This window comes from Tachypleus tridentatus, chromosome 12, assembly GCF_004210375.1.
Source record: "Tachypleus tridentatus isolate NWPU-2018 chromosome 12, ASM421037v1, whole genome shotgun sequence".
NCBI classification, from domain to species: domain Eukaryota; kingdom Metazoa; phylum Arthropoda; class Merostomata; order Xiphosura; family Limulidae; genus Tachypleus; species Tachypleus tridentatus.
In genome coordinates, this window is record NC_134836.1 from 124,717,369 (window position 1) to 124,729,999 (window position 12,631).

At 37.1% G+C, this 12,631-nt stretch overlaps 1 protein-coding gene across 3 annotated transcripts in view; it reads left to right on the forward strand.

Moving 5' to 3' along the window:
- Nucleotides 1–10,094: 10,094 nt before the first annotated feature.
- LOC143234603 (dual oxidase maturation factor 1-like) overlaps nucleotides 10,095–12,631 on the forward strand; it is an 81,433-nt gene continuing 78,896 nt past the window's right edge. Inside the window, exon 1 of one of the 3 annotated variants that reach the window (XM_076472063.1) lies at nucleotides 10,095–10,285. In XM_076472063.1, the coding sequence (XP_076328178.1) occupies nucleotides 10,101–10,285 (185 nt within the window). In that variant the 5' untranslated portion in view covers nucleotides 10,095–10,100. Of the gene's footprint in view, nucleotides 10,286–12,072; nucleotides 12,271–12,631 lie in introns of those variants that run through there. The other 2 variants (XM_076472064.1, XM_076472065.1) reach the window with 2 other exon arrangements.

The window sequence follows — 12,631 nt, forward strand, 5'->3', positions numbered from 1 at the left end:
ATTGGACACAAAGAGCCGCTGTATTGTGAAAATTAGTCGCCAAATGGTGGCAGTGGCCTATGACCTTACAGCAGCCTCTGTGCATTGAAAATATTACTATGGAAACATCACAATGTCTACTTCAGCATCCAGCCATTACATATACAAGAAGACACCAAATGGCATGATTCAGAAAGCTGTACCCAAATCGTGGTAAGCTGCTTATAACGGTGGTAAATTTCAATCTGACGAAGACAACACTTTCAATAAAATTTAGAGAAAAACGAACAAACAAAAAACAGCAACATCTGTTTAACTTCTTCATGGGGTGTTTTTCTGTATATATACTGTGATAATTGCTAAAAAGCATAATATAAAACCGAACTATTCATGAAGGTATATAAACAATAATTCTATAGCGTAGCCTTCCTCCAGTAAAATTATTTTGGTGGGACAACGGCAAGTCTTCTAATTTATAATACTAAAATCAGAGGTTCGATTCCCCTGAGTGAACACAGCACATAACTCGAAGTGACTTTGCAATAAGAAAATACGCAACTTCCTGCAGAAAAATCAGCTTTTCCAAAAACAAAATAAAATAGTAATACATCGCTACAAATAATAACGACATATAAATAAGAAAAATAAAATGCTTGAGTATATTATTAATTATTATAATAATAATTATAACAATTTATTATATAATTTATATTTTATTTTATATAAAATTGGCTTCCGATTCATGCTACGGTACTTTCACCTATAATCACACCAGCCACTTGTCAATTAAACCTGATGCAAATTATCCAAATTTATTTTAAAATGTGACGCTCAGGATAAAGTAAAGCGCCAATTTAAATGTCAAAAGCAAGAGAAGTAATGGGAAACGAAGAGATTAAAAATTGTTACAAAATCAAAGTAATCAAGACTGATGTTTTTTATTCACATTATTCATCTAAAAATCAGAATATATTAGAACAGTAACGCTTTCTAGATTTACAAACTTACATTCAACAAAATTAAAATATCTCCCCAAACGAATCTTTTCTCTTTTACACCCCAGTCTCTTTAAATACTCTACTTACACTGATTTTCTTTAAGATCAATACAGAACCTAATAAACAATTGTTTGCTTGGTTTGTTTTGAATTTTGCGCAAAGCTACACAAGGGCTATCTGCGTTAGCCGTCCCTAATTTTGCAGTGTAAGACTATAAAGGGAAGGAAGCTAATCATCACCACCCACCGCCAACTCTTGAGCTACTCTTTTACCAATGAATAGTGGGGTTGGCTAGTCACATTCTAACGACCTCACGGCTGAAATGGCGAGCATGTTTGGTGTTACGGAAATTCGAACCCGCGACCCTCGGATTACGGGTCGAGTGCCTTAACCACTTGGCCATGCCAGGCCCCTAATGAACAAAGATATCAAAAGTCTTCTTACCAGTAATCAAATAATCAATGGCTCACAATCAACTTTCATGCCTTACCTAATAATATTTAACAATATATTTATACCTGTTATTCAGAATTACTTTTCCTCTTTTTTGGACGAAGTGAGAGACGTAACACACTCTTTAAAGAGTGCCTTCTCAATATTGAATCCACTCTAAATATTGCCTTGATTCGCAATCTTAGGGTGGCAGGTTCGAATTCCTGTTATACCAAACATGCACCCTTTCTGCCATGAGAGCGTTATTAAGTGATGGTCAACCCCATTATTTGTTGGTAAAAGAGTAGCCCAATAGTTGGTGGTATTTACTAGCCGCCTAAATCGTTCTAGTCCATCATTGCTAAATTAGGAATGGCTAATGCTGATAACCCTTCTGTAGCTTTGCGCGAAATTTAAAACGACCTAAACGAATATTTACCAACACTAACCCTTTGCCCCTCCCTGGAGACCCCTAATGGCACAGGGGTATGTCTGCTGACCTACAACGTCAGAAATTAGGTTTCGATACCCGTGTTGGGCAGAGCATAGATAGTGCATTATGTAGGTCTGTGTTTAGTTACAAACAAAACTAACCCTCCCTGGAAAAATTGAATTTCTTATTATCTGTCGAGATTCTCTTCCACTGACTTGTCTGGTATAACAAGGTGGTTAAGGCGTTTGACTCTCACTTTGAGGATCGCTGGCTCGAATCCCCGTCACATCAAACATACTCGCTCTTTCAGCCATGAGGGGCGTTATAAAGTGACGGTCAATCCCACTATTCATTGGTAAAAGAGTAGCCAAAGAGATAGCGGTGGGTGGTGATGACTAGTTGCCTTTTCTCTTGTCTTAGGTGCTAAATTATAGACGGCTAACTTTGCGCAACATTCAAAACAAATCAACAAACATACTCACTGACTTACTTTGATATAAATCGAATTTTATTTTATTTATCTAGACTTCGTTTTTCTTCTTTGTTATATTTTTATTTTACCACTAGAAGCAGAGAAATTTCCTGATTATTTACTAGCAAAATCATTACCTTCAGATAAAACTCTGAAATATTGTCTATCATTGTCCTATCGTGTTTTATTATTGTCCTATTGTTGTCTTATTATTATCCTATCATTGTCTTATCGTTGTCTTATTATTATCCTATCATTGTCCTATCGTTGTCTTATCATTGTCCTATTGTTGTCTTATTATTATCCTATCATTGTCCTGTTGTTGACTTATTATTATCCTGTCATTGTCCTATCGTTGTCTTATTATTATCCTATTGTTGTCTTATTATTATCTTATCATTGTCCTATTGTTGACTTATTATTATCCTGTCATTGTCCTATTGTTGTCTTATTATTATCCTATCATTGTCCTATCGTTGTCTTATTATTATCCTATCATTGTCCTATCGTTGTCTTATCATTGTCCTATTGTTTTCTTATTATTGTCCTATTGTTGTCTTATTATTATCCTATCATTGTCACAGCCCGGCATCGCCAGGTGGTTAAGGCACTCGACTCCTAATCCGAGTGTCGCGGGTTCGAATCCTCGTCACACCAAACATGTTTGTCCTTTCAGGTGTGGGGGCGTTATAACGTGTCGATCAATCCCACTATTCACTGGTAAAAGAGTAGCCCAAGAGTAACCAAGTTGATGGTGGATGGTGACGACTAGCTGCCTTCCCTCTAATCTTACACTGCTAAATTAGGGACGGCAAGCAGAGATAGCCCTTGTGTAGCTTTGCGTGAAATTCAAACTAAAACCTACAATTGTCTTATCATGTTCTTTATTTCTGCTTAAACGTCTTTGTTTCCTTGTTTAAATTTTTTTTTTTTACAAAATTACACAATGGCTACCGTTTATAATTTACAACTGATAGAAACGAACAACACCAACCGCATGCTTATAATCGACTCTTCTTTGATCGAATGTAGAAGTCTACCCATAACTCGTACAAATCCACCCATGACCCCACAGTGCGGAGAGTATACCCGTGGCAACCATGAATTCTCAGTTTGGGCACAATAGCTGCCGATCTCTTCTGTTGAAATAGGAATAGTTTTCTACGAACCCTAATTTCCCTGGTAAGAGATGCGCACTGCTTCCCTAAACCTTAAACAACGTTCTTATCAGAAAAATTGATATAAAAGCAACTTAACTGCAAATATCTTCCCTTTACCAATTCCTGTTTTTTAGGGTTAACAACATAACATTTTTACTGGGTTTATACTATCCGATTTTTTTCTGGGAGAGGGGTAGAATACTCCGTCAACGCACTGTTCTTCATGAAATATCTACTAAGAGACAAGGGGGGGTAGAGTACTCCGTCAACGCACTGTTTTTCAAAAAATCTCTACTAAGAGACGAGAGGGTAGAGTACTACGTCAACGCACTGTTCTTCAGGAAATCTCTACTGAGAGACAAGGGGGAAGAGTACTCTGTCAACGCACTGTTCTTCAGGAAATATCTACTAAGAGACGAGGGGGTAGAGTACTCCGTCAACGAACTGTTCTTCAGGAAATCTCTACTGAGAAACGAGGGGGTAGAGTACTCCGTCAACACACTGTCCTTCAGGAAATCTCTACTGAGAGACAAGAGGGTAGAGTACTCTGTCAACGCACTGTTCTTCAGGAAATCTCTACTAAGAGACGAGGGGGTAGAGTACTCCGTCAACGAACTGTTCTTCAGAAAATCTCTACTGAGAGACGAGGGGGTAGAGTACTCCGACAACACACTGTTCTTCAGGAAATCTCTACTAAGAGACGAGAGGGTAGAGCACTACGTCAACGCTCTGTTCTTCAGGAAATCTCTACTGAGAGACAAGGGGGTAGAGTACTCTGTCAACGCACTGTTCTTCAGAAAATATCTACTAAGAGACGACGGGGTAGACTACTCCGTCAACGAACTGTTCTTCAGGAAATCTCTACTGAGAGACGAGGGGGGTAGAGTACTCCGTCAACACACTGTTCTTCAGGAAATCTCTACTAAGAGACGAGGGGGGTAGAGTACTCCGTCAACGCACTGTTCTTCAGGAAATCTCTACTAAGAGACGAGGGGGTAGAGTACTCCGTCAACACACTGTTCTTCAGGAAATCTCTACTAAGAGACGAGAGGGTAGAGTACTACGTCAACGCTCTGTTCTTTAGGAAATATCTACTAAGAGACGAGGGGATAGAGTACTCCGTCAACGCACTGTTCTTCAGGAAATCTCTACTAAGAGACGAGGGGGGTAGAGTTCTCCGTCAACGCTCTGTTCTTCAGGAAATATCTACTAAGATACAAGGGGATAGAGTACTCCGTCAACGCACTGTTCTTCAGGAAATCTCTACTAAGAGACGAGGGGGTTAGAGTACTCCGTCAACCCACTGTTCTTCAGGAAATCTCTACTAAGAGACGAGGGGGTAGAGTACTCCGTCAACGAACTGTTCTTCAGTAAATATCTACTAAGAGACGAGAGGGTAGAGTTCTCCGTCAACGCACTGTTCTTCAGGAAATCTCTACTGAGAGACAAGGGGGTAGAGTACTCCGTCAACGAACTGTTCTTCAGGAAATCTCTACTGAGAGACGAGGGGGTAGAGTACTCCGTCAACACACTGTTCTTCAGGAAATCTCTACTAAGAGACGAGGGGGTAGAGTACTACGTCAACGCTCTGTTCTTCAGGAAATCTCTACTAAGAGGCGAGGGGATAGAGTACTCCGTCAACGCACTGTTCTTCAGGAAATCTCTACTAAGAGACGAGGGGGGTAGAGTACTCCGTCAACGCTCTGTTCTTCAGGAAATCTCTACTAAGAGACAAGGGGGTAGAGTACTCCGTCAACACACTGTTCTTCAGGAAATCTCTCTAAGAGACGAGGGGGTAGAGTACTCCGTCAACGCTCTGTTCTTCAAGAAATATCTACTTGACGTGTAATAACTCTACAGAACTAACTAGAGTTATTGCACGTTATTTTTTAACACATTAAGTACTTCAACACTGTTAGTTCTGTAGAGTTATTACACGTCATGTTTTAACACAATAAGTACTTCAACACTTTTAGTTCTGTAGTTATTACACGTCATGTTTTAACACATTAAGTACTTCAACACTGTTAGTTCTGTAGAGTTATTACACGTCATGTTTTAACATATTAAGTACTTCAACACTGTTAGTTCTGTAGTTATTACACGTCATGTTTTAACACATTAAGTACTTCAACACTGTTAGTTCTGTAGTTATTACATGTCATGTTTTAACACAATAAGTACTTCAACACTGTTAGTTCTGTAGAGTTATTACACGTCATGTTTTAACACATTAAGTACTTCAACACTGTTAGTTCTGTAGTTATTACACGTCATGTTTTAACACAATAAGTACTTCAACACTGTTAGTTCTGTAGAGTTATTACACGATATCCGGTTCGTATTTTTATAAATTAGGTTTTTCATTTGTTAGTAACCTTTAATGGTCGTAACGTAAATGTCACTTGAATAAACCTCGCATACTTAAACTTTATTTTTATGTTTTGGTTTTGATTTTTATAATAGTTGTGGAGTCTCAAGGACGATCTGGACGTGAAGTGAATTTCTTATTTTCTGGACTCAGCATCCAGATGGGTTTTACGATAAGTAGACCCACACTCTTTGCTTCCATCTGAAAACCAATAAAAACAAGTAGTAACATCCGAATATAATATTAGCGTAGTAACGGCGGTAATTCACACTAAATAAAATATATTAGAAACTTCTCTTTCTTTCTTAAATCGTAGCTGTGTTAGAAACGGCGTACCACGAGTTTTAAACCAATAATAAAACGTATAATAAATGATTCCTTATATCGTGACGTGTTTTGACTTTGGTTTGTTATTCGTTGAGTGTTGGTGACGTCACATTGTACAAACGTCATGATTTATTATTATTCGCTTATGGCTTATAAAGAATAGGAGCATTAATTACATAAGAATTGGTGATACTATTCGTAGAGACAGACAACGATCTATAATTTTCAGTGCAAACTGGCCATCCACTGACTGACCACAGCCATCTCGACTCGTTATAACAGGTATGTATTATTATCGTAATGCGGTTACGTATCAACCGAACACGGATTAAGTTAAATTTAGACATTCTTTCTACTACAAGTTAACACTATTTCTTGAACTATTAGTCTAGATTATTTATTATAGGACATTAACAAGTGCAAGTTAAGAACGTAGACAGAAATACATCATGAGCTTGAACTGACACATCGGGGTGTCGCTGTGTCCACCGGGCCTGGCATGGCCAGGTGGTTAAGGCACTCGACTCATAATCCGAGGGTCGTGGGTTCAAATCCTTGTCACACCAAACATGCTCGCTCTTTCAGTCGTGGGGGCGTTATAATGTGAGGATCAATCCCACTATTCGTTGGTAAAAGAGTAGCCCTAGAGTTGTCGGTGGGTGGTGATGACTAGCTGTCTTCCTTCTAGTCTTACAATGCTAAATTAGGGACGACTAGTGCAGATATCTCTCGTATAGTTTCGCACGAAATTCAAAACAAAACAAAACCGTGTGCACCGAAGGGAATCAAACCTGATTTTAGAATTGTAAGTCCGAAGAGTTATTCCTATCCCACTGTGGGGACAAACTTGTACTAAAGGAAGGAGATAGCCAACAGTAAACATCTCAAAATGTTTAGGATAGTACAATCAAATACTGAGGTTTAATTGTCGCCCTTCCAACTTTTCGACGGTCTCAAAGTGCAGAGTACAATTTTGTGGTAAAGGGTTGCAAACCATGGATCTTCGGATCAGTAGACTAGCGTTTTTTCCTTATTAAACCTCCCTCGTAGAGGGGGTATAAACCTATAATACAATATAGTTTGTTTTTTTTAATTTTGCGCAAAGCTACACGAGGGCTATCTGCACTAACTGTCCCTAATTTAGCAGTGTAAGACTAGAGAGAAGACAGCTAGTCATCACCACCCACCGCTAACTCTTGGGCTAATCTTTTACCAACAAATAGTGAGATTGACCGTAACATTATAACGCCCTCACGGCTGGGAGGGCGAGCATGTTTGGTGCGACTGGGATTCGAACCCGCGACCCTTGGATTACGAGTCGAACGCCTTAACACGCTTGGCCATCCCGGGCTCACCACTGCTAGTAACATAACACTAAAAATTGAATGTTACAGTAAAAATCACTCAAAACTTTCCAATAAACAAAATGATAAATTAAAAGTTTTTTTTAACTAACGTGCTAACCAACAGCTCACGCCCGTATTAGTAAGTGAAACATAAACCCGTTTTGACGCATGCGCACACACACGGGCGGCTTAAAAATAAGTAGCTGTCAGTTGATAATCTATTAAAGGTAATTAATTAATTAATTAAATTAATATTAAAATGTAAGTCGATATTTAACGGCTCTCTACGCCTGACATGGAGTTCTGCTAGAGTTAATCCCGCAGGTGTTCAAAACTGAAACCCAACCCTGGTCTCACAATCCTGAATTCTGTCTTCTACACTTCTGACACAAGCCTGTCTGTCCACCAAGGTCCGTAAGTTCGTCTGTGATCTGCCCTTTCATTTCGTTTACATTCTGCGATTTTATACCGCACACTTTGTCCTTAAGTACTCCTAGAAGAAAAACAACAAAGTCCTGATGCAGCTGTATACCTGTGTTTGGGTCACTCTGTACATTGTGTAGTTAACTACAATTGATTTACTTCAATGGTCCTTGAATTACATGATTGATTCTCCAATTGTGGTACCAGTACCATTGGCGATACGTGAAACTAACGTCGGCGGTGCGCATATCTGCTATCTAATCGTTCTTTGGTCATTGTGACCCTGGACGATCAGGTGCATTCTGGACCTCTTCATCTTACCCCCCCCCTCCCATTACTGAATGTAATAGAAGAAGCCCATGTTAGTTTTCTAGTAGTTAGAAAACCCAGTTGTAACACCATGCAACCTCTCCTCTACGTGAGAGATATCTTTGTCTCTATGGTAACGTATACGCGATTGGCCCTTTCCAGGCCTTGCCCATGAAGGTACACACGTAAACATTTAAAGATTTTCTCATAAGACCAGTTAGAGGTCCTCGCGTACATATATAAGTTATTTTTATCACTTCTAGGCCAGTGGTTCTTCGAGTGTGGATCACAGGCTGGTTTAAAATTCAAGTCATATCAAAAACAGTGCCGTTGTTCCCTTTCATTTCTGTTGAAATTTTGTGGTGGCAACTGAAAGGAGGTGCATTAGGACTGGCAGGTGGTTCGAGTGCCTCTTGCACCGTCAACAAAAATGTTTGAGAAACTCTGCGACTTACAACAAAACAACTGAGACTCGATTTCCGTGAAAGACAGAGTGCAAATAGTCCATTGTATAGTTTGCAGATAAAAACAAACAAATGGAGCTCCATACATATTTTTATTCGTTACCGATTATTTGTTTCAATAAGCATCAAATTACATGTCCGTTATAATGGTTACGTTCAATAAAATTTCAGTATAATGGAAATAGTATGTATCTATCTATGTACGTGCCCGAAATAATAAATGAGATATAGCGCCATCTATTGAGTGACACTACAAACAAACTTCAGTAAAAAATTACACTTTGGATATGTAAGATTCATACAATTAGAAAAATAACTGTTATGTGAATTAACCTTTTGTTTATTACACAATTTTAAAATAGAAGTTCTCTCCACACAACAAGAACCCGATTTTCGCTAGGACTGGATGTGACGGTTTGATTATATCTTTATTGATACATTTTGTAAATACTAAAAATGTGTTCTTAAGAATAACTGTTTTACTTTAAATACTTCCCAGATAAACCGTTTTTATTTACAGAAATCATTCGCTTTTTTTAAATGTTTTCAATGTAGTGTAAAGAACGGTTAGTAATTGCCAGCAAAAACAGCCCACGCGATTAAAATATGTAAATAATTTCTTAAAGTTATATATGTATATATATATATATAACTCGCTCTTTATACATAAAAATGTATAGGAAAATGCAAGTTACTCGTGTTATTTTGTTTGATTATTTTATCACAAAGATATGTATAATGGGCTATCTGTGCTCTGCTCATGAAACCCGAATATTAGTGTCTTTATCTTGCAGACGTACCGCTAAACCACAGACACCGTTTAATTAAATAAGTTGTGCCAATATACTTAGTAAACCTAGCACTAGATGGCAGCAAATCACCAATATAACATTTTACGATGCCACTGCAATTACCTTGTTTAAAATGCAGTCGCGAGTTCGAATCCCCGTCCCACCAAACATGCTCACCCTTTCGGTCATGGCGGCATGATAATTTTACAATAAATCTCACTATTCATTGGTTTAAGAGTTGGCGGTGGTGGTGATGACCAGCTGCCTTCCTTTCAGTCTTTCACTGGTATATTGGGGAAGACAATTGCAGTTAGCCCTAATGCAGCTCTGAGAGAGATTGAAACCAAACAAAACCTGTTTAAAATAAGCTTCATATGAACTAATAAAATAATGTTTAAAATTATTTTAAAATTAAAAATTATTATAATTATTAATTATTATTAAATTATTTTAAAAATTATTTTCTTGGATGAATGAACGAAGTCTTTAAGATATTTCGAGCTGTTATCAAAATAAAAGTTGGTTTTTAAATATATATATCTTCCCTGAACTTTCTAACTAATTTTCAATTATTCTCACTTCTGAACGAGACAAGATGGCGGTGAAATTAGTATATAAAAACACTCTTCCTCTACAAAACGTAAAAACTACAGTTATCAGAGAAAACAATGCAATAATATTTGTTTCATTTAAAGTTTTTTTCTTAAATAAGTTAATTTATTGTCTACCACAATCCGAAACTGGAGAGTTTTTTGTTTTTAAACAGAAAATAAAGCTATGGTGAGTGAGGTGTTATACTAATAAGACAGTGATTAGAATTGTTAATGAAACACTTGTAGGCTTAAAGGAATAAACATCTGTTTCTGTTTACTTATCACTATCTTTGGTTAGAAGTGTAGATATTTCAAAGGAAAGTAACATCTTTAGAAATTATAAACAACAACAAAAATGTTTTTAACACCTGTTACACAAGTTACTCACTAAAAACATGTATGACTAAGTTGACACTTGTAGTGTAGGTAACTCACTAAAAACATGTATGACTAAGTTGACACTTGTAGTGTAGGTTACTCACTAAAATCATCTATGACTAAGTTGACACTTGTTGTGTAGGTTACTCACTAAAATCATGTATGACTAAGTTGACACTTGTAGTGTAGGTTACTCACTAAAATCATGTATGACTAAGTTGACACTTGTAGTGTAGGTTACTCACTAAAATCATGTATGACTAAGTTGACACTTGTAGTGTAGGTAACTCACTAAAATCATGTATGACTAAGTTGACACTTGTTGTGTAGGTTACTCACTAAAATCATGTATGACTAAGTTGACACTTGTAGTGTAGGTTACTCACTAAAATCATGTATGACTAAGTTGACACTTGTTGTGTAGGTTACTCACTAAAATCATGTATGACTAAGTTGACACTTGTAGTGTAGGTAACTCACTAAAATCATGTATGACTAAGTTGACACTTGTAGTGTAGGTTACTCACTAAAATCATGTATGACTAAGTTGACACTTGTAGTGTAGGTAACTCACTAAAAACATGCATGATTAAGTTGACACTTGTAGTGTAGATTATTTAAAACATATCGAGCCAAATTAGCATGTGTATCACAGTTTACCTAAAAACGTAAGACCAAAAGAAAAAACAGATCCATTGATTAAAAGCATAACTACCGTGTTTCTCCGATAATAAAACCTACCCATAAAATAAGACCTAGTGTAATTTTTGGCGATAGTTTTAATATAAGCCCTACCCTTAAAATAAGTCCTAGTTAAGAGTGGCAGGAAGAGGAAAGAAATAAAAAAAATTAATTTATTAATTAGTTTAATAGTTAGTTAATTAGTTTGTTTAAGTATTGATCAAATTGAGTTTAATAGTTTTTCGTAATTTCTATTTATTTAGAGGTCTTATAATTTTTACTTTGTAACTTCATTTTTTTAATATATCAAAATAAGACATCCCCCGAAAATAAGCCTTAGTGTCATATTTTGGAGTGAAAATTAATATAAGCCCTGTCTTATTTTCGGAGAAACACGGTATTATACAACGTTCAAGTTCCGTCATTAAAAATATACTCGAGTTTAATCTATTTCTATACTTCTACGTATATTCACGATACATTTTTACCCTTCCCTCAGTGTAACTTGTACCTTAGTTAACTCTTCATGTAGTACCGCGTGTATCGTAACTTATCCTTTGCTAAACGCTCTTTGTTTTCTAGCTTACAGTGTGTGTGTGAATCCATCGTCTGTGTGAAAAGTAATTTCACTAGTTTCTGTTTTTAATATAGTAAAAGTCGTGTTTACACTAGTTATTCAGTTACACTATAACAGCTGCAGTCAAAGTACACTTTTCAGTTTGTTATTTCACAAAACGTACACGACTAGTATTCAGTGAATTTTAAGTAAAAACGATTAGCACGTTTCGCTGCATGCTATCATTTCACATAGCCGAAAACAAAATCGGCTGAATTGCGACTAGAAAGGGTTATGCCACGAGCGACGTGACGTAAAACGCGTCAGCAGCGCTGCTGTTCAGAGCGTTCACTCCCAGAGCTTATGTAAACCAAGAGTTACCAGAAGCGGTTCGCACGAGACCTATTCCACACGTGAAAGCGTGCGAGTCGTGTTGAAAGTCATGTTTTCCAGGGTTTTGGTTTATTTCAGTGACAAATAACGATTGTATTGAGAAAGACTGCCGATATTCAACGACAAACAAGCTTCTATGTCCAAGCACAAGATGGATGAAGGCGGTAAGTTAGAAATAATAAAAATAGAGGTCAGTACCATCGCGCTTTTGGAATAGCCAAACAAAGCATGTTATTTGAATAGGTATATTTAAACTATATAAAAATACACACCTGTCATTCCATATAGTGTTTCGTATTTTTTTACAAAGTACTGGTTTCACTGGGTGTGGCTTTTTTTTTTAACCGAAAATTTGAACAATTTGTACTCTTGTGATAATTGGTATAATTTCGAATTTGTTTTTTTGTGTGTGCGTCACTAGCGCGATGACAAATGTGTTTTAGTTGGATTTAACTTCATACAGGCTCGCCATTTTACCCGTATGGGGGTTATAGTTACTAGCCAATCCCACTGTTTGTTGGTAAC